General features: G+C 39.4%; 1 protein-coding gene across 4 annotated transcripts in view; it reads right to left on the reverse strand.

Annotated features, from left to right (window-relative positions):
- The window catches only part of LOC118381723 (poly(ADP-ribose) glycohydrolase-like), a 177,978-nt gene that overhangs the window by 63,848 nt on the left and 90,988 nt on the right, over positions 1–23,142 (reverse strand). For 3 of the 4 annotated variants that reach the window (XR_008077883.1, XR_008077884.1, XR_008077882.1), the window contains one exon: positions 21,745–21,961. Coding sequence is in view for 1 of the 4 variants with exons in the window: in XM_052477575.1 (XP_052333535.1) it covers positions 21,840–21,961 (122 nt within the window). In the remaining 3 variants the exon portion in view is untranslated. Of the gene's footprint in view, positions 1–21,714; positions 21,962–23,142 lie in introns of those variants that run through there. The other variant, XM_052477575.1, reaches the window with a different exon arrangement.

A 23,142-nucleotide genomic window follows, 5' to 3' on the forward strand; every position in this document is an offset into this window, starting at 1 on the left:
ATGAAATTTGACATGCTCAAAAATGCAAAATTGACTGGTCTGATGGACACAGGATGGCCGAGCAGTGATAGTTGTACATTTCCATCACTCGTTGTGTTGATTTCATCATGTCCATTAGGTGATGTTTTTACACTATAGAATCATATTGCAAGTGCGCGCGCATTTGCAATATGTTTCAATGTGCATTTACCATATGAAATTTGACATGCTCAAAAAATGCAAAATTGACTGGTCTGATGAACACAGGATGGCTGAGCAGTGATAGTTGTACATTTCCATCACTCGTTGTGTTGATTTCATCATGTCCATTTGTTTATGTTTTCTCACTTTTGCAAAGTCACTGTGCATTTGCAATATGGTTCAATGGGCAGGTACCATCACGAATTTGTCATGCTATAAAAATCCTGCAGGAATGTGAAATTGACTGGCCCGATGAACTCGGGATAGCTGGGCAGTGATTCTGGTTCATCTCCATGGCTCGTTAGGGTTGATTTCAGAATGTCACTTTTGGTGATGGTCCTCTCCGTTTAAACATATTGCTAATGTACAAAAGTCAACTAGCAAGTCAGTGTCCATCAGTCAATTAGATGTCATTTTGACACCAAACTGATACCAATTGACACCAAACCCACTTTTTCCAACTCATTTAGAAGCCAACTATCATATATGTCAGAGCAGGCCCATAATTCACAGCGCCTTTAGTTTAAAACATAATAAAAACGTAAAACACATAGTTACGTTCTAGCTGCGGGTCCAGGTCAGACATTATGTGAAGGCCTATGTGAGGCGACCCCGAATCCCGAGTTTCGGCTCGATAGGTCCTTCGGTGCCCGAGTAAAACCCTAATTGGTGCTGAAAATCCACTTTTTTCCATGCCTTGCTATGGGGTCCTTGAATGAGCTATCGGACCGAAACGTTGGGGTCCGTCTCTATGGGCCGAGCCGGTTCCAATGCACCTAGTCTTGTGTCTCTGAGACTTTTCTAAATGTCGCCATTTTCGTAATGGTCAAAATGAATTGAAATCATTGCAAATGTACGAGGCTATTTCTCGGTCCGAGAACCTTCTAGAGCCACCTAACTCACCACGCACTATCGACCCGAGGTCTAGAACAGGTTTCTAAAGTTTCGGAACTCTAGGTCTGACGGTTCTTTTTAGCTCGAACAAAGCTAACTATTGGAGGCACTGTCTGTCTCTACAACCCCCAATACGTCCCTCCTTCCAAGTTGTGTGTCTGTGTGATTTAGTTTTCCTTTGAAATTTTATGGGAAAAATGACTGATTTACAGTTCATGGGGTTGCCTAATCACACATATGAAGTTTTGGACAGATCTGACTTTTTAACCCCTCGAAACAGCCCCTGAGACACCAATTAAGGCACTTCCGGTTGGCACAGGAAGCTATAAGTCAACACATATCCTCACTGGGCTATGCTTTTACAGAATCCTGTGTTTTAAGTCCTTACGTTAAGAATTGACTGATTTACACAGGGTTGAATGCACTATGTCTATCAAACTGCAGGCAGGTAATGGAAAAACACTTTTAGGGTGATTTTAACCACTTCCGGTTGGTCCAGGAAGCCTAGAATCAACACAGGTAGACCTCATACTGGCCTGATGGACTGTTATCAAAGACAGGTTCATACGGCATTCATAACCCATATAGACTTCAGGTTGAATTTAGGGGTGCAGGCAATGTATTCCTATGGGGAGAGAAGTCAATGCAAACTATTTGAAGTAAACACCTTCTTTTAACTATTAAGGGTTAATGCCACACGGTCAACGTTAGGCTTGCACGGATCGGAAGGACCTTAGGAACGTACCTGAGGTCGAATTGTGCTTCTCACCCTAACGGTTCTCTCACTGTCACCCAAAAGCAAATGACGTTGTGGGGCAGGCTTCATTTTGGGCCTACTTTTCTAATGGTCGCTGCGCTCAGACCGAGCGAGCTACGGTCAAGCGGGATATCTCGTTGAACTCGGCACGGCCTAGAGATTATGTTTATGCCATTGCCTGCTCTCTGTGTCTTTGAGAACCGCACTTTTTCACTCCATCCTTGCTGTGTGTGCGTGTGAGAGCTTTTCTTTGACATCTGTTGGGAGAAATGACTGATTTACAGTTCATGAGGGTTACCTAGTCACACATATGAAGTTTTGAAAAGATCTGACCTTTTTAACCCTTGGAAACTGCCACTGTGACATCATTAAAGGCACTTCCGGTTGGCACAGGAAGCTATAAGTAAACCCATGTCTTGATTGACATAGAAACTTACAGAATCCTGAGTTTTAAGTCCTTACGTTAAGAATTGACTGATTTACACAGGGTTGAATGCACTATGTCTATCAAACTGCAGGCAGGTAATGGAAAAACACTTTTAGGGTGATTTTAACCACTTCCGGTTGGTCCAGGAAGCCTAGAATCAACACAGGTAGACCTCATACTGGCCTGATGGACTGTTACCAAAGACAGGTTCATACGGCATTCATAACCCATATAGACTTCAGGTTGAATTTAGGGGTAAAGGCAATGTATTCCTATGGGGAGAGAAATCAATGCAAACTATTTGAAGTAAACACCTTCTTTTAACTATTAAGGGTTAATGCCACACGGTCAACGTTAGGCTTGCACGGATCGGAAGGACCTTAGGAACGTACCTGAGGTCGAATTGTGCTTCTCACCCTAACGGTTCTCTCACTGTCACCCAAAAGCAAATGACGTTGTGGGGCAGGCTTCATTTGGGCCTACTTTTCTAATGGTCGCTGCGCTCAGACCGGCGAGCTACGGTCAGCGGGATATCTCGTTGAACTCGGCACGGCCTAGACATTATGTTTATGCCATTGCCTGCTCTCTGTGTCTTTGAGAACCGCACGTTTTCACTCCATCCTTGCTGTGTGTGCGTGTGAGAGCTTTTCTTTGACATCTGCTGGGAGAAATGACTGATTTACAGTTTAGGAGGGTTACCTGGTCACACATATGAAGTTTTGGAGAGATGTGACTTTTCTAACCCTTCAAAACAGACAGTGTGACCCAATTAAAGGCACTTCCGGTTGGCACAGGAAGCTATAAGTAAACACATGTCTTGATTGACATAGCCACTTACAGAATCCTGAGTTTTAAGTCTTTAAGTTAAGAATTGACTGATCTACACAGGGTTGAATGCACTATGTCTATCAAACTGCATGCAGTGTATGGATCAACACTGATAAGGTGATTTCAACCACTTCCGGTTGCTTCAGGAAGCTTATAATTGGCACAGGTAGACCTCATAGTGGTCTGATGGACTGTCATAGAAGACAGGTTCATAAGTCATTCATAACCCACATAGGCTTCAGGTTGAATTTAGGGGTGCAGGCAATGTATTCCTATGGGGAGAGAAGTCAATGCAAACTCTTTGAAGTAAACACCTTATTTTAACTATTAAGGGTTAATGCCACATGGTCAAGGTTAGGCTTGCACGGATCGGGAGGACCTCAGGAACGTACCTGAGGTCGAATTGTGCTTCTCACCCTAACGGTTCTCTCACTGTCACCCAAAAGCAAATGACATTGAGGGCCAGGCTTCCTTTTGCGCCTTCTTTTTTTCAAGGTCGCTGCACTCAGAGCGAGCTACGGTCAAGCGGGGCGTCTCGTTGAACTCTGCACAGCCTGGAGACTATGGTGATGCCATTTTTGTGTTGATTTCAGAATGCCATTTTGGTGATGGTCCCTCTCCGTTTAAACATATTGCTAATGTACAAAAGTCAACTAGCAAGTCAGTGTCCACCAGTCAATTAGATGTCATTCTGACACCAAACTGATACCAATTGACACCAAACCCACTTTTTCCAACTCATTTAGAAGCCAACTATCACATATGTCAGAGCAGGCCCATAATTCACAGCGCCATTAGTTTAAAACATAATAAAAACGTAAAACACATAGTTACGTTCTAGCTGCGGGTCCAGGTCAGACATTATGTGAAGGCCTATGTGAGGCGACCCCGAATCCCGAGTTTCGGCTCGATAGGTCCTTCGGTGCCCGAGTAAAACCCTAATTGGTGCTGAAAATCCACTTTTTTCCATGCCTTGCTATGGGGTCCTTGAATGAGCGATCGGACCGAAACGTTGGGGTCCGTCTCTATGGGCCGAGCCGGTTCCAATGCACCTAGTCTTGTGTCTCTGAGACTTTTCTAAATGTCGCCATTTTCGTAATGGTCAAAATGAATTGAAATCATTGCAAATGTACGAGGCTATTTCTCGGTCCGAGAACCTTCTAGAGCCACCTAACTCACCACGCACTATCGACCCGAGGTCTAGAACAGGTTTCTAAAGTTTCGGAACTCTAGGTCTGACGGTTCTTTTTAGCTCGAACAAAGCTAACTATTGGAGGCACTGTCTGTCTCTACAACCCCCAATACGTCCCTCCTTCCAAGTTGTGTGTCTGTGTGATTTAGTTTTCCTTTGAAATTTTATGGGAAAAATGACTGATTTACAGTTCATGGGGGTTGCCTAATCACACATATGAAGTTTTGGACAGATCTGACTTTTTTAACCCCTCGAAACAGCCCCTGAGACACCAATTAAGGCACTTCCGGTTGTCACAGGAAGCTATAAGTCAACACATATCCTCACTGGGCTATGCTTTTACAGAATCCTGAGTTTTAAGTCCTTACGTTAAGAATTGACTGATTTACACAGGGTTGAATGCACTATGTCTATCAAACTGCAGGCAGGTAATGGAAAAACACTTTTAGGGTGATTTTAACCACTTCCGGTTGGTCCAGGAAGCTTAGAATCAACACAGGTAGACCTCATACTGGCCTGATGGACTGTTACCAAAGACAGGTTCATACGGCATTCATAACCCATATAGACTTCAGGTTGAATTTAGGGGTAAAGGCAATGTATTCCTATGGGGAGAGAAATCAATGCAAACTTTTTGAAGTAAACACCATCTTTTAACTATTAAGGGTTAATGCCACACTGTCAACGTTAGGCTTGCACGGATCGGAAGGACCTTAGGAACATACCTGAGGTCGAATTGTGCTTCTCACCCTAACGGTTCTCTCACTGTCACCCAAAAGCAAATGACGTTGTGGGGCAGGCTTCATTTTGGGCCTACTTTTCTAATGGTCGCTGCGCTCAGACCGAGCGAGCTACGGTCAAGCGGGATATCTCGTTGAACTCGGCACGGCCTAGACATTATGTTTATGCCATTGCCTGCTCTCTGTGTCTTTAAGAACCACACTTTTTCACTCCATCCTTGCTGTGTGTGTGTGTGAGAGCTTTTCTTTGACATCTGCTGGGAGAAATGACTGATTTACAGTTCACGAGGGTTACCTAGTCACACATATGAAGTTTTGAAAAGATCTGACCTTTTTAACCCATGGAAACTGCCACTGTGACACCATTAAAGGCACTTCCGGTTGGCACAGGAAGCTATAAATAAACTCATATCATGATTGGGGTATGCCTTTACAGAATCCCGAGTTTTAAGTCTTTACGTTAAGAACTGAGTTATTTACGGAGGGTTTAGTGAGTGTGTGTTATTTCAGAAAATCATAGAAAATCACAGAAATCTCGCAGAGCTCCGCAGCACACTTTAAAAAGATTCGTAAGAACAACCTGCAACTGGATCTGTAACCGTTGAAAAAAAAAAAACACCTATCCGTGAACATCACCAAGGTGTCGTTATACGATTTCTCTTAAATGACGATAGATAAATGGCTGGTTCTTTTTTTATTGACACCGGAGGCTCCTTGACTTTGACGTGAAGTGGAAAAAGAATTTCTCTATTTTCATTTTGGACCTTTAATCCCAGATAAATGGCCATAACTCAAAAACCGTTGAGGCCTAGACGCCATCTTGTTCGGGGCCAACTGCCCATTATGCCGCCCCTACGCTCACCGAGTTTCGGCTTCTAAATATTTTCAGTTTTCGAGATAAGGCCCCGTCGTGAATCGTGATGTTTTGTAGCAATAGCCATATGATTGCTTATGCCCTCTTGTGGGAATTTCCGGGACATGGGAAAAATGACATAAATCTTATTATTTTTGTAAACGGAAACCGAATGTCCGACAACGTTCATTTGATGACTTCCTGGTAGGTCCGGCCCTGCCGCTCGGCCCGACGCCGTCCGCGAATTTTACAAACGATTTCGGACGTCTAGTAAGGGACCGTACATTTGCAATATGGACTTTCTCACTAACCATACAGGTACTGCCGAATTCTTCCCTTAAGGTATGTAAGTCTTTATTAGGAAGGTGTTCCTAATGTTTTGTCAACTCAGATTATATGTAAAGGGTGCAACTCTATATTAGGAAGGTGTTCCTAATGTTTTGTACACTCAGTCTATAAGTAAGTCTTTATTAGGAAGGTGTTCCTAATGTTTTGTACACTTAAGTCTATGTAAATCTATATTAGGAAGGTGTTCCTAATGTTTTGTACACTCAGTCTATAAGTAAGTCTTTATTAGGAAGGTGTTCCTAATGTTTTGTACACTCAAGTCTATGTAAATCTATATTAGGAAGGTGTTCCTAATGTTTTCTACACTCAGTCTATATGTAAGTCTTTATTAGGAAGGTGTTCCTAATGTTTTGTACACACAAGTCTATATAAATCTATATTAGGAAGGTGTTCCTAATGTTTTCTACACTCAGTCTATATGTAAGTCTTTATTAGGAAGGTGTTCCTAATGTTTTGTACACACAAGTCTATGTAAATCTATATTAGGAAGGTGTTCCTAATGTTTTCTACACTCAGTCTATATGTAAGTCTTTATTAGGAAGGTGTTCCTAATGTTTTGTACACACAAGTCTATATAAATCTATATTAGGAAGGTGTTCCTAATGTTTTCTACACTCAGTCTATATGTAAGTCTTTATTAGGAAGGTGTTCCTAATGTTTTGTACACACAAGTCTATGTAAATCTATATTAGGAAGGTGTTCCTAATGTTTTGTACACTCAGATTATATGTAAAGGGTGCAACTCTATATTAGGGAAGTGTTCCTAATGTTTTGTACACTCAGTCTATAAGTAAGTCTTTATTAGGAAGGTGTTCCTTATGTTTTGTACACTCAAGTCTATGTAAATCTATATTAGGAAGGTGTTCCTAATGTTTTGTACACTCAGTCTATATGTATGTCTTTATTAGGAAGGTGTTCCTAATGTTTTGTACACTCAGTATATAAGTAAGTCTTTATTCGGAAGGTGTTCCTAATGTTTTGTACACTCAAGTCTATGTAAGTCTTTATTAGGAACGTGTTCCTAATGTTTTGTACACTCAAGTCTATGTAAGTCTTTATTAGAAAGTCATTCCTAATGTTTTGTCCACTCAGTGTATTTGTAAGTGATCATGTTTTGTGACAGATGGTGTCAGAAAGGTCACAGACATGTATGGGGTCCCATCGGATAGGGAACAAGCCATGAGCATCTCTGCTTTGCTCTGGAGGGGCTAACCTTGTGAAGGCTGCCACCAAAAAGCCCTTTGATGTCAGCATGCTGGAGATAGAGCCTGGTATGGGGGGGGGGTCTAATTCCACAGAGACACACAGCACCCTTCCCCGTGGAGGCAGGGAGACAGCACTTATACCTGGGGAGAAATCAATACTCAACACTCTAGGGAAGCATTCATGGGATATTCTAATTCTTTTGAATACAGTAATGATTGTAGGACGGGGGGCGTGTATTACAAATGATCTAATTAAATCAGCAACAGATAAAAGAAGAAACGTCTATTTTTCAGGACCCTGTCTTTCAAAGATAATTCATAGAAATCCAAAATAACTTCACAGATCTTCATTGTAAAAGGTTTAAGCACTGTTTCACATGCTTGTTCAATGAACCATAAACAATTAATGAACATGCACCTGTGGAACGGTCGTTAAGACACTAACAGCTTACAGACGGTAGGCAATTAAGGTCACAGTTATGAAAACTTAGGACACTAAAGAGGCCTTTCTACTGACTCTGAAAAAAAACTAAAAGAAAGATGCCCTGGGTCCCTGCTCATCTGCGTGAACGTGCCTTAGGCATGCTGCAAGGAGGCATGAGGACTGCAGATGAGGCCAGGGCAATAAATTGCAATGTCCGTACTGTGAGACGCCCAAGACAGCGCTACAGGGAGACAAGATGGACAGCTGATCATCCTCACAGTGACAGACCACGTGTAACAACACCTGCACAGGATCGGTACATCCGAACATCCCACCTGCGGGACAGGTACAGGATGGCAACAACAACTGCCCGAATAACACCAGGAACGCACAATCACTCCATCAGTGCTCAGACTGTCCGCAATAGGCCTGTCTCTAGCCTAATGTTCAGCTGCCTGTCTATAGCCTAATGTCCACAGTGGGGAGAACAAGTATTTGATACACTGCCAACTTTGCAGGTTTTCCTACTTACAAAGAATGTAGAGGTCTGTAATTTTTTTTACGGTTTATTACTGGTGATGGTTCTAGAACTCACCATTGTTCCTTACGGTTTATTACTGGTGATGGTTCTAGAACTCACCATTGTTCCTTACGGTTTATTACTGGTGATGGTTCTAGAACTCACCATTGTTCCTTATGGTTTATTACTGGTGATGGTTCTAGAACTCACCATTGTTCCTTACGGTTTATTACTGGTGATGGTTCTAGAACTCACCATTGTTCCTTACGGTTTATTACTGGTGATGGTTCTAGAACTCACCATTGTTCCTTACGGTTTATTACTGGTGATGGTTCTAGAACTCACCATGGTTCCTTATGGTTTATTACTGGTGTTGGTTCTAGAACTCACCATTGTTCCTTACGGTTTATTACTGGTGATGGTTCTAGAACTCACCATTGTTCCTGACGGTTTATTACTGGATGGTTCTAGAACTCACCATTGTTCCTTACGGTTTATTACTGGTGATGGTTCTAGAACTCACCATTGTTCCTTACGGTTTATTACTGGTGATGGTTCTAGACCATTCACCATTGTTCCTTACGGTTTATTACTGGTGATGGTTCTAGAACTCACCATTGTTCCTTAAGGTTTATTACTGGTGATGGTTCTAGAACTCACCATTGTTCCATTGTTCCTTACGGTTTATTACTGGTGATGGTTCTCACCATTGAATTACTCTAGAACTCACCATTGTTCCTTACGGTTTATTACTGGTGATGGTTCTAGAACTCACCATTGTTCCTTACGGTTTATTACTGGTGATGGTTCTAGAACTCACCATTGTTCCTTACGGTTTATTACTGGTGATGGTTCTAGAACTCACCATTGTTCCTTACGGTTTATTACTGGTGATGGTTCTAGAACTCACCATTGTTCCTTACGGTTTATTACTGGTGATGGTTCTAGAACTCACCATTGTTCCTTACGGTTTATTACTGGTGATGGTTCTAGAACTCACCATCGTGTTTTGTATCAAAACATAGGTTGGCCCTCTGTATGTAAGGAAAGAGCAGCATTCTCTTGTGTTTATCTACAAAACACTCATGCAGAAACGTCTTATGTATCTATCATCATTAATTCAATTTAGACTTAAAAATGACCAATCCCGGTTTCATGCTTGGATAACACTGGAGGCCCCTTCGGTCTCCACAGAGTTGGGTAAAGCTGCTTTAAAAAAAAAGCTCTGAAATGAGATGTTCTGGTCCCTCTGTCAATTCAGAGTAATGACCAGAGACCTTTATGTTGATAAATGTGTCTTGTTTTCTTAATATCTTTTGTAATTTTGTATATTGAATGTCTTTGTTGTATGTATGCTGGGCTCATCTGTAAAACAGACCCTAGACTCATAACTTCCTTGTCAAAATAAAGGCTAAATATAACCTGTATAACCTGTCTATAGACTGACGTCCACCAGAATAGAACCATCAGTCAATGAGGTTAAGGTATGGTTCTATTTCAACCTGCACCATCAGTCAATGAGGTTCTTAAGGTATGGTCCTATTTTAACCTGAACCATCAGTCAATGAGGTTGTTAAGGTATGGTTCTATTTAACCTGCACCATCAGTCAATGAGGTTGTTAAGGTATGGTTCTATTTAACCTGCACCATCAGTCAATGAGGTTCTTAAGGTATGGTTCTATTTTACCTGAACCATCAGTCAATGAGGTTGTTAAGGTATGGTTCTATTTAACCTGAACCATCAGTCAATGAGGTTGTTAAGGTATGGTTCTATTTCAACCTGCACCATCAGTCAATGAGGTTGTTAAGGTATGGTTCTATTTAACCTGAACCATCAGTCAATGAGGTTGTTAAGGTATGGTTCTATTTAACCTGAACCATCAGTCAATGAGGTTGTTAAGGTATGGTTCTATTTAACCTGAACCATCAGTCAATGAGGTTCTTAAGGTATGGTTCTATTTCAACCTGAACCATCAGTCACCTGCACCATCAGTCAATGAGGTTGTTAAGGTATGGTTCTATTTCAACCTGAACCATCAGTCAATGAGGTTGTTAAGGTATGGTTCTATTTAACCTGAACCATCAGTCAATGAGGTTGTTAAGGTATGGTTCTATTTAACCTGACCATCACCATCAGTCAATGAGGTTGTTAAGGTATGGTTCTATTTAACCTGCACCATCAGTCAATGAGGTTGTTAAGGTATGGTTCTATTTTACCATCAGTCCTATTTAACCTGCACCATCAGTCAATGAGGTTGTTAAGGTATGGTTCTATTTAACCTGAACCATCAGTCAATGAGGTTGTTAAGGTATGGTTCTATTTCAACCTGCACCATCTGTCAATGAGGTTCTTAAGGTATGGTTCTATTTAACCTGAACCATCAGTCAATGAGGTTGTTAAGGTATGGTTCTATTTAACCTGAACCATCAGTCAATGAGGTTGTTAAGGTATGGTTCTATTTAACCTGAACCATCAGTCAATGAGGTTGTTAAGGTATGGTTCTATTTAACCTGCACCATCAGTCAATGAGGTTCTTAAGGTATGGTTCTATTTAACCTGAACCATCAGTCAATGAGGTTAAGGTATGGTTCTATTTCAACCTGCACCATCAGTCAATGAGGTTCTTAAGGTATGGTTCTATTTTAATCCTGGTTCTATTTCAACCTGAACCATCAGTCAATGAGGTTCTTAAGGTATGGTTCTATTTTAACCTGAACCATCAGTCAATGAGGTTCTTAAGGTATGGTTCTATTTTAACCTGAACCATCAGTCAATGAGGTTCTTAAGGTATGGTTCTATTTTAACCTGAACCATCAGTCAATGAGGTTGTTAAGGTATGGTTCTATTTAACCTGCACCATCAGTCAATGAGGTTGTTAAGGTATGGTTCTATTTAACCTGCACCATCAGTCAATGAGGTTCTTAAGGTGTGGTTCTATTTTACCTGAACCATCAGTCAATGAGGTTGTTAAGGTATGGTTCTATTTAACCTGAACCATCAGTCAATGAGGTTGTTAAGGTATGGTTCTATTTCAACCTGAACCATCAGTTAATGAGGTTGTTAAGGTATGGTTCTATTTCAACCTGAACCATCAGTCAATGAGGTTGTTAAGGTATGGTTCTATTTAACCTGAACCATCAGTCAATGAGGTTGTTAAGGTATGGTTCTATTTAACCTGCACCATCAGTCAATGAGGTTGTTAAGGTATGGTTGTATTTAACCTGCACCATCAGTCAATGAGGTTGTTAAGGTATGGTTCTATTTTAACCTGCACCATCAGTCAATGAGGTTCTTAAGGTATGGTTCTATTTAACCTGAACCATCAGTCAATGAGGTTGTTAAGGTATGGTTCTATTTCAACCTGCACCATCTGTCAATGAGGTTGTTAAGGTATGGTTCTATTTAACCTGAACCATCAGTCAATAAGGTTGTTAAGGTATGGTTCTATTTAACCTGAACCATCAGTCAATGAGGTTGTTAAGGTATGGTTCTATTTAACCTGAACCATCAGTCAATGAGGTTGTTAAGGTATGGTTCTATTTAACCTGCACCATCAGTCAATGAGGTTGTTAAGGTATGGTTATATTTAACCTGAACCATCAGTCAATGAGGTTGTTAAGGTATGGTTCTATTTAACCTGAACCATCAGTCAATGAGGTTGTAAAGGTATGGTTCTATTTAACCTGCACCATCAGTCAATGAGGTTCTTAAGGTATGGTTCTATATCAACCTGCACCATCAGTCAATGAGGTTGTTAAGGTATGGTTCTATTAACCTGCAATCAGTCTAAGGTATGGCACCATCAGTCAAATGTTAAGCACCATCAGTCAATGGTTCTTAAGGTATGGTTCTATTTAACCTGAACCATCAGTCAATGAGGTTGTTAAGGTATGGTTCTATTTAACCTGAACCATCAGTCAATGAGGTTCTTAAGGTATGGTTCTATTTAACCTGAACCATCAGTCAATGAGGTTGTTAAGGTATGGTTCTATTTAACCTGAACCATCAGTCAATGAGGTTCTTAAGGTATGGTTCTATTTAAGGTATGGTTCTATGGTTCTATTTAACCTGCACCATCAGTCAATGAGGTTGTTAAGGTATGGTTCTATTTTAACCTGAACCATCAGTCAATGAGGTTCTTAAGGTATGGTTCTATTTAACCTGAACCATCAGTCAATGAGGTTCTTAAGGTATGGTTCTATTTAACCTGCACCATCAGTCAATGAGGTTCTTAAGATATGGTTCTATTTAACCTGCACCATCAGTCAATGAGGTTGTTAAGGTATGGTTCTATTTTAACCTGAACCATCAGTCAATGAGGTTCTTAAGGTATGGTTCTATTTAACCTGAACCATCAGTCAATGAGGTTCTAAAGGTATGGTTCTATTTTAACCTGAACCATCAGTCAATGAGGTTCTTAAGGTATGGTTCTATTTAACCTGAACCATCAGTTAATGAGGTTCTTAAGGTATGGTTCTATTTAACCTGAACCATCAGTCAATGAGGTTCTTAAGGTATGGTTCTATTTAACGTGAACCATGAGTCAATGAGGTTGTTAAGGTATGGTTCTATTTAACCTGCACCATCAGTCAATGAGGTTCTTAAGGTATGGTTCTATTTAACCTGCACCATCAGTTAATGAGGTTCTTAAGGTATGGTTCTATTTAACCTGCACCATCAGTTAATGAGGTTCTTAAGGTATGGTTCTATTTAACCTGCACCATCAGTCAATGATGTTCTTAAGGTATGGTTCTATTTAACCTGAACCATCAGTCAATGAGGTTCTTAAGGTATGGTTCTATTTAACCTGAACCATCAGTCAATGAGGTTGTTAAGGTATGGTTCTATTTAACCTGAACCATCAGTCAATGAGGTTCTAAAGGTATGGTTCTATTTAACCTGAACCATCAGTCAATGAGGTTCTTAAGGTATGGTTCTATTTAACCTGCACCATCAGTCAATGAGGTTCTTAAGGTATGGTTCTATTTAACCTGAACCATCAGTTAATGAGGTTCTTAAGGTATGGTTCTATTTAACCTGAACCATCAGTCAATGAGGTTGTTAAGGTATGGTTCTATTTAACCTGAACCATCAGTCAATGAGGTTCTAAAGGTATGGTTCTATTTAACCTGAACCATCAGTCAATGAGCTTCTTAAGGTATGGTTCTATTTAACCTGCACCATCAGTCAATGAGGTTCTTAAGGTATGGTTCTATTTAACCTGAACCATCAGTTAATGAGGTTCTTAAGGTATGGTTCTATTTAACCTGAACCATCAGTCAATGAGGTTGTTAAGGTATGGTTCTATTTAACCTGAACCATCAGTTAATGAGGTTCTTAAGGTATGGTTCTATTTAACCTGAACCATCAGTCAATGAGGTTGTTAAGGTATGGTTCTATTTAAGGTATGTGACTCATTTCAGTAAACTAGGTGTATGTCGCACTTCACTACTTAACAGGAGAACCGTTTGAAATTTAACAAAAAAATAAAAATATTAATGCATTTTTTTGGGCAGAAATGCCTTCTGGAACATATGAACTTTCAAGAGCCTTAACAAAAGTGTATGCCATCTTTAAATACGAATCAAATTGTTAAATGACTTGCATAGTTGGTTTAGCAACAGAAAAAGACAGTAATCTTCCCGCTAGCCATGATTGGCTGAGATAATGGATGGGCGGGACATGCTGAGAGATGAGTTTGGATTGGTCTACCATGTAGCATGCTTCTGTCTATAACATGAGCTGCTCATTATGTATAGATAATCCTTTCTAACGTGGCTTTTTTGAAAAAGATACCACAAAGACCTTCAAAAGTGTTGCTAATGATCTCCACTTTCTGGAGGACGATTGTGCCATGCTGACTCTCTAGGACTCCGAAAATCAATAAGATGACAAGGAAAGAAGTTGACCGAGTTTTGAAATCAGTGGAATTGCCCGGTGGAAGCAGAGTATGACAGCTAACGAGATCGAGAACATTCTGCCGTTTGATTGCAAATATGTGGAGGGAGTCGAAAAGAGAACGCACAAAACACCGATCTCCCAGATTACATCATCAAACTAAGGGTATTCATGGCATCCGTGACAGAGAGGAAGAAGCATTCATCCATGTGAACGGGTAACAGTCTAGCTACATTTTTAGATATGATACATTTCTAATTTTGTCAGAAAGTTGTTTTCATTGCAAGTTAAACCACGGTTTACTGCCCCTTCTGGAGGATTTGGGTACCCATATAAAACATGATACATTTTTGTCAAAAGTTGCTAATATATGCAAATAAAAAATATTATCGAATAGAAAACACTCTAAAGCTTTTAAAACCGTTTAAATTATGTCTCTATGTATAGCAGAACTCTCAAAATCTGCATTTTCCCAAAATATCTCTTCTCATCTGAAAAGTTGGGTCACCTTTGACCTCATCGCAAACACCCTTCCCAAACAGTCACAGCACCCGGAAGAGTCTCCACGTGTTCAGCGTGATCTCAGCTTTCAATGGGACTTCTCATTGTGAGAATCGCCCGCTCGCGAGAGTTTGAGCACGCGGTAAGCTCTCAGTCACTCAAAAAAACCTGTGCGCAATGGTCAAGTCCCTCTCTTTCCAAGATCGATTGAACAGTGCTTGTGTTTCTGTTTGTTCTCAACATTGCTGTACACCTTTATAACATGTTAAAGCTTGATTATGAAGTTAGTTTGACAAGTTTACTCGACATATTATATATTCTTTCGAAGTTTTGGTGCGCAACCACTTCAATTTTGACTACATTTTTACCAAAATCAGCCTATTTTGAGAACCGAAAGACGCAGACTTGAAAACTGAACGCTAATTTGGTGAGTATAATCCCTTACAGGTCGTTTGATGGAAGAATTAACAAAGGTAAGGGAATATTTAATGTATTCATTTTGGGTTTCTGTCGACTCCAAGATAGAGGAGTCATTATGCTACTGTGGGAGCGCCGACTCCATATTATAGTCTAGTGAACGCAAAATGTAACGTTAAAATTAAATGTAACAATGCAATTGCATTTAGAAGAAGTGTATCTTGCTATACATATGTAAAACATGCATATTTAGTCAAAGTTTATGATGTGTATTCCTTGTTAGCTGACGTTATCTGCCGGGGCTATCGTCATTTCTCAGGACATTTGGGTAGCATTTTTTGAACGATGCATCATTGTAAACAGAGATTTATGGATATATATAGCATATTATTGAAAAAAAATGAATGTACTGTGTAACATGTTATATTACTGTAATCTGATGAAGATTTCAAAAGGTTAGTGAAATGATTTTTCTTTTAATCCTGCGTTTGTTGATTGCATATTTTTTCCTACTTGGCTATGCTAATGAGCTATGTCTGCGGTGGTGGTTTGACATAAATATGTGCTATGTTTTCGCCGTAAAACATTTTAGAAATCTGACTCGCTGGCTAGATAAACAACTTGTTTCTCTTTCATTTGAGCTATTTTACTTAATGTCTGGAGGTTAAATATTTTTAGCAATATTTTTGCGCATTGTGCGTTATGGTAATGAGCTTGAGCTGTAGTCACGCTACCAGCAGAGGAATAAAACTCCCGAGCTGGTTAAACTGGTTAACCTGTTAGTCCTATAGGGGCAGTATTTCATTTTTGGATAAAAAGACGTGCCCGTTTTTAGCGCAATATTTTGTCACGAAAAGATGTTTGACTATGCTTGGTTAGTTTTGGAAAGAAGACACTCTGACGTTTCCAGAACTGCAAAGATTTTCACTGTGAGTGCCATAGAACAAAATCTACAGGCAAAACCAAGATGTTTGAGCGACCAGGAAATCAACAGGATTTCTGACGGCACGTTTTCCATGATCGCCTTATATGGCTGTGAATGCGACAGGAATGAACGGACACTTCCTATCGTTTCCCCCAGGTGTCTGCAGCATTGTGACGTATTTGTAGGCATATCATTGGAAGATTGACCATAAGAGACTACAATTGCCAAGTGTCCCGCACGGTGTCTGCGTGGAAATTGGTGCGCAAAAGTCAGCTACCAGTATTTTTCCATCCGAATCAGAGAAGAATGCACGCTTCCAGGGAAGGCATTTCAATGAAGAGATATATGACAAAACACCTTGAGGATTGATTCAAACAACGTTTTCCATGTTTCAGTCGATATTATGGAGTTAATTCGGAAAAAAGTTCGACGTTTAGGTGACTGAATTTTCGGTTAGTTTCGGTAGCCAAATGCATAGTAACAAAACGGAACGTTGTGTCCTACACAAGCATCTTTCAGGAAAAACTGCTATGTAACTGAGAGTCTCCTCATTGAAACATCTGAAGTTCTTCAAAGGTAAATTATTTTATTTGATCCCTTTGCTGGTTTTTGTGAATATGTTGCGTGCTAAATGCTAACGCTAAATGCTAAGCTAGCTATCACCACTCTTACACAAATTATTGATTTTCTCTGGTTCTAAAGCATATTTTGAAAATCTGAGACAACAGGATTGTTAAGAAAATGATAAGCTTGAGAGCAGGGATATTTACTTCATTTCATTTGCAATTTTTAGAAATCGCTAATGTTGCGTTATGGTAATGAGCTTGAGGCTGTAGTCACGATCCCGCATGCGGGATGGGGCGGACTAAGAGCGTACTTTTAAAGCGTACTGCTAGCTAGCTGATGTTAGGTGGCTGGCTTGCGAGCTAACGTTATGTGTATGATCTGTGTAGTAATATTATTTGCTTCTCAGAAATCCATTTGCATTGCTAGTTATAGACTAATATTAGCTAGCTAGCTAGTTGGTTAGCTTTAGCTACCTGCAAATTCATGCATGGTAGTAACGTTATGAGTTGGAATTATGGTTAATTGTTTAGCTAGCTAGCTACCTACAGGTCTAAACAAAAGACTCCACTATGCAAGTGACCATTTCACTGTACCGTTGACACTTTCTGTATCCTGTCCATATGACAAATAAACATAGCTTTGATTTGATATAGTGTGTGTTTACTAGAGACTAATGTGAAGAACAACATGACCTGCGCCAAAGTCAAATTAGGACATAGCGTTAGGCCAACAAGTTCTAAAATTCTCCAGTAGAATGCCCTGCTTTTATTACATCACACTCACAACCGTAAGTAATTTGTCATTAGCTCGGCATTAACTTGTAATTAATGATCTTGTTGCGAGTTTATTTTCCTTTACTAATGAATACAAATTAGCTAAAGTTAAGACATTGTCAGCTATGATATAGTCAATATTTGAACCCGGATAGCCAGCTAACTTAACATTAGCTAACAAGCTAGAAACGAACCAAAACATTGTATTGAAAGTTGCTTTTAATTGTCTGGTTTCCTAGATTGACATTTACTAAACTCAGTTTTAAACAGATGGGTTTATTGGTTTTAAAATACACGTTATGCTATTTTGGACCATCAAGCTGCTCATGTCATGCAGCCTGTTGTTTTTGTGTTTATACGTTTTTCGTAACGACAACTTTGATGTCAGACGACAACTTTGATGTCAGACGACAATAGAATTTTCATGTCACTGCGACAACTGTCTACAGACATGTTGATAGACGTGTTATAAACCAGTCTTTAGTCTTGAAATCTTTGTTTGTTTAGTACACTACATTACTCCCTCTGTTTAGCACATGGCCTCACATGTGAATCCTTAAAGAGATGGGTGGGGCTAAAGCTTGAGAGGATGTGAACAATGCTGAATGGGGGTTACAGTTTATCAACTTTCAAAGCAAAATTACTTTCCCATTGTTCCTCAACTGTCGTGTATGAAATACCATTATGTAGCTCTGAGTCTCTACTTTTATCCAATGTAAAAAAAAACGATTTCAATTTTTGCTACATAAGAACGAATCGAACCAATCGGTCAGGTACGGTTACATTTTAACCTGCACCATTAGTCATTGAGGATAAGGTATGTTAATTTAACCTGCACCATTCGTCATTGAGGATAAGGTATGTTAATTTAACCTGTACCATTAGTCATTGAGGATAAGGTATGTTAATTTAACCTGCACCATTAGTCATTGAGGATAAGGTATGTTAATTTAACCTGCACCATTAGTCATTGAGGATAAGGTATGTTAATTTAACCTGAACCATTAGTCATTGAGGATAAGGTAAATTAATTTAACCTGCACCATTAGTCATTGAGGATAAGGTATGTTAATTTAACCTGCACCATTCGTCATTGAGGATAAGGTATGTTAATTTAACCTGTACCATTAGTCATTGAGGATAAGGTATGTTAATTTAACCTGCACCATTAGTCATTGAGGATAAGGTATGTTAATTTAACCTGCACCATTAGTCATTGAGGATAAGGTATGTTAATTTAACCTGAACCATTAGTCATTGAGGATAAGGTATATTAATTTAACCTGCACCATTAGTCATTGAGGATAAGGTATGTTAATTTAACCTGCACCATTAGTCATTGAGGATAAGGTATGTTAATTTAACCTGCACCATTAGTCATTGAGGATAAGGTATGTTAATTTAACCTGCACCATTAGTCATTGAGGATAAGGTATGTTCATTTAACCTGCACCATTAGTCATTGAGAATAAGGTATATTTTAATTGAACCTGTACCATTAGTCATTGAGGATAAGGTATATTTTAATTTAACCTGTACCATTAGTCATTGAGGATAAGGTAAATTAATTTAACCTGCACCATTAGTCATTGAGGATAAGGTATATTTTACTTTAACCTGTACCATTAGTCATTGAGGATAAGGTATACTAATTTAACCTGCACCATTAGTCATTGAGGATAAGGTATGTTAATTTAACCTGTATCATTAGTAATTGAGGATAAGGTATGTTAATTTAACCTGCACCATTAGTCATTGAGAATAAGGTATGTTAATTTAACCTGCACCATTAGTCATTGAGGATAAGGTATGTTAATTTAACCTGCACCATTAGTCATTGAAGATAAGGTATGTTAATTTAACCTGCACCATTAGTCATTGAGGATAAGGTATGTTAATTTAACCTGCACCATTAGTCATTGAGGATAAGGTATGTTAATTTAACCTGCACCATTAGTCATTGAGGATAAGGTATGTTAATTTAACCTGCACCATTAGTCATTGAGGATAAGGTATGTTAATTTAACCTGTACCATTAGTCATTGAGGATAAGGTATGTTAATTTAACCTGTACCATTAGTCATTGAGGATAAGGTATGTTAATTTAACCTGTACCATTAGTCATTGAGGATAAGGTATGTTAATTTAACCTGCACCATTAGTCATTGAGGATAAGGTATGTTAATTTAACCTGCACCATTAGTCATTGAAGATAAGGTATGTTAATTTAACCTGCACCATTAGTCATTGAGGATAAGGTATGTTAATTTAACCTGCACCATTAGTCATTGAGGATAAGGTATGTTAATTTAACCTGCACCATTAGTCATTGAGGATAAGGTATGTTCATTTAACCTGTACCATTAGTAATTGAGGATAAGGTATGTTAATTTAACCTGCACCATTAGTCATTGAGGATAAGGTATGTTAATTTAACCTGCACCATTAGTCATTGAGGATAAGGTATGTTCATTTAACCTGCACCATTAGTCATTGAGGATAAGGTATGTTCATTTAACCTGCACCATTAGTCATTGAGGATAAGGTATGTTAATTTAACCTGCACCATTAGTCATTGAGGATAAGGTATGTTAATTTAACGTGCACCATTGTTTCTGTGAATAATTGAGGTCTGAAACAGGACATTTGAAAGACAGTGCAGGCATATGTTATATTCAATATGGGTTCCTAGAATCACATTACAAACTAAAAAAACAAACAATATTTGTATAAAACGAGTTACATATTTTTTATTAATTATCCCTCCCCCCAAAAATCCATAATCACACGAAACAATTCAAAACCAATTTCTCACTTTTCAATGTTTTAAGATGTTGAGGCATACAGCATTATCTTAATAAATCACTTTTCCTACAGTCAGACTACTACTTAGAGTTGAAAATCTAATTATATTATTGGACAGGGTGTCATTAAGTACACTTGTTCACATTATTTCCTGTATGTGGCACAAAAATAACAAATAATATATCCACTTAAGCCCACGGCTAGGGCCATGGTAATATATCCACTGAATAGAGGCCATGGTAATATATCCACTGAATGGAGGCCCATGGTAATATATCCACTGAATGGAGGCCCATGGTAATATATCCACTGAATGGAGGCCCATGGTAATATATCCACTGAATGGAGGCCATGGTAATATATCCACTGAATGGAGGCCATGGTAATATATCCACTGAATGGAGGCCCATGGTAATATATCCACTGAATGGAGGCCATGGTAATATATCCACTGAATGGAGGCCATGGTAATATATCCACTGACTGGAGGCCATGGTAATATATCCACTGAATGGAGGCCATGGTAATATATCCACTGAATGGAGGCCATGGTAATATATCCACTGAATGGAGGCCATGGTAATATATCCACTGAATGGAGGCCATGGTAATATATCCACTGAATGGAGGCCATGGTAATATATCCACTGAATAGAGGCCATGGTAATATATCCACTGAATAGAGGACCATGGTAATATATCCACTTAGAGGACCATGGTAATATATCCACTGAATGGAGGCCATGGTAATATATCCACTGAATGGAGGCCATGGTAATATATCCACTGAATAGAGGCCATGGTAATATATCCACTGAATAGAGGCCATGGTAATATATCCACTGAATGGAGGCCCATGGTAATATATCCACTTAGAGGACCATGGCTAGGACCATGGTAATATATCCACTTAGAGGACCATGGCTAGGACCATGGTAATATATCCACTTAGAGGACCATGGCTAGGACCATGGTAATATATCCACTTAGAGGACCATGGCTAGGGCCATGATAATCTGAAATATTTGAAAATAAAATAAATGATCACGGCACACACTTTAAGTGATCATCCCCACACAGAGGCAGCTTCTCTCCAGTGCAGAACAGAGTAGTAACCAGCCAAAGACTGAAGATCATTTCCCTATGATTAAATTACAACATTTATTTTTATTTTTTATAAATCCTCTCTATGAACGGCTCTATTCATTCTTCCCATGAACTGAATTTCTGACAACTGATTCATTTAGTCTGGATTTATGTGGGGAGGGGAGGGTAAAACCAAGGGAACATGACACACTCACAAGATGGATGACAGCCTTTGGCTTTACCATTCCAGATCACAAATCTCAACACATTGAATCTCTATCCATGTGAGTATCAGCTACCAGTAGCAGAATGACAAGACAAACTTCCACTGGAATCTCTCGCGGGGCACAGCGCTTGTTTTGTGTCCGGGGGTGGCGTCTCCGATCTTCTAGGGGGAGCCGACCTGCGTGTGTGTTTCTGGTCTAGGGGGAGATAGAGCTGCGTGACGTGGCGTCTCCGATCTTCTAGGGGGAGCCGACCTGCGTGTGTGTTTCTGGTCTAGGGGGAGACAGAGCTGGCCTCCTGGTAGATGAAGGAGTAGAGGCTGATGTCGGGATGGCGGGTGAAGCAGCTCTGACACACTGAGCTGTAGTACTGACCCAGCAAACTGTACAGAGCCCCTATGAGACAGAGACAGAGACTATGTCAGGTACATCATTCATTCACCAAACAACCACAGCAGAGAATCTAGCAGAGGGCAAATATTGACAAATGGTATTGCAATTCTTGTTGATTTTACAGTTTGTGATTTAATAAAACTAATTGCTTACCAAAATTACATAATTCTATAACCAATACAGTAAGATGTATGCCTTTGCAATGTGCAAAATCCTGCATACATGTCAGTGTTGTATGTATAGAACTATAGAACACCAGACAGTGTTGTATGTATAGAACACCAGACAGTGTTGTATGTATAGAACACCAGACAGTGTTGTATGTATAGAACACCAGACAGTGTTGTATGTATAGAACACCAGACAGTGTTGTATGTATAGAACTATAGAACACCAGACAGTGTTGTATGTATAGAACTATAGAACACCAGACAGTGTTGTATGTATAGAACTATAGAACACCAGACAGTGTTGTATGTATAGAACACCAGACAGTGTTGTATGTATAGAACTATAGAACACCAGACAGTGTTGTATGTATAGAACTATAGAACACCAGACAGTGTTGTATGTATAGAACTATAGAACACCAGACAGTGTTGTATGTATAGAACACTAGACAGTGTTGTATGTATAGAACACCAGACAGTGTTGTATGTATAGAACTATAGAACACCAGACAGTGTTGTATGTATAGAACACTAGACAGTGTTGTATGTATAGAACACCAGACAGTGTTGTATGTATAGAACTATAGAACACCAGACAGTGTTGTATGTATAGAACACCAGACAGTGTTGTATGTATAGAACACCAGACAGTGTTGTATGTATAGAACACCAGACAGTGTTGTATGTATAGAACACCAGACAGTGTTGTATGTATAGAACACCAGACAGTGTTGTATGTATAGAACACCAGACAGTGTTGTATGTATAGAACACCAGACAGTGTTGTATGTATAGAACACCAGACAGTGTTGTATGTATAGAACTATAGAACACCAGACAGTGTTGTATGTATAGAACTATAGAACACCAGACAGTGTTGTATGTATAGAACTATAGAACACCAGACAGTGTTGTATGTATAGAACTATAGAACACCAGACAGTGTTGTATGTATAGAACACCAGACAGTGTTGTATGTATAGAACACCAGACAGTGTTGTATGTATAGAACTA

The sequence above is a fragment of the Oncorhynchus keta genome, chromosome 24 (genome assembly GCF_023373465.1).
Source record: "Oncorhynchus keta strain PuntledgeMale-10-30-2019 chromosome 24, Oket_V2, whole genome shotgun sequence".
NCBI lineage: Eukaryota > Metazoa > Chordata > Actinopteri > Salmoniformes > Salmonidae > Oncorhynchus > Oncorhynchus keta.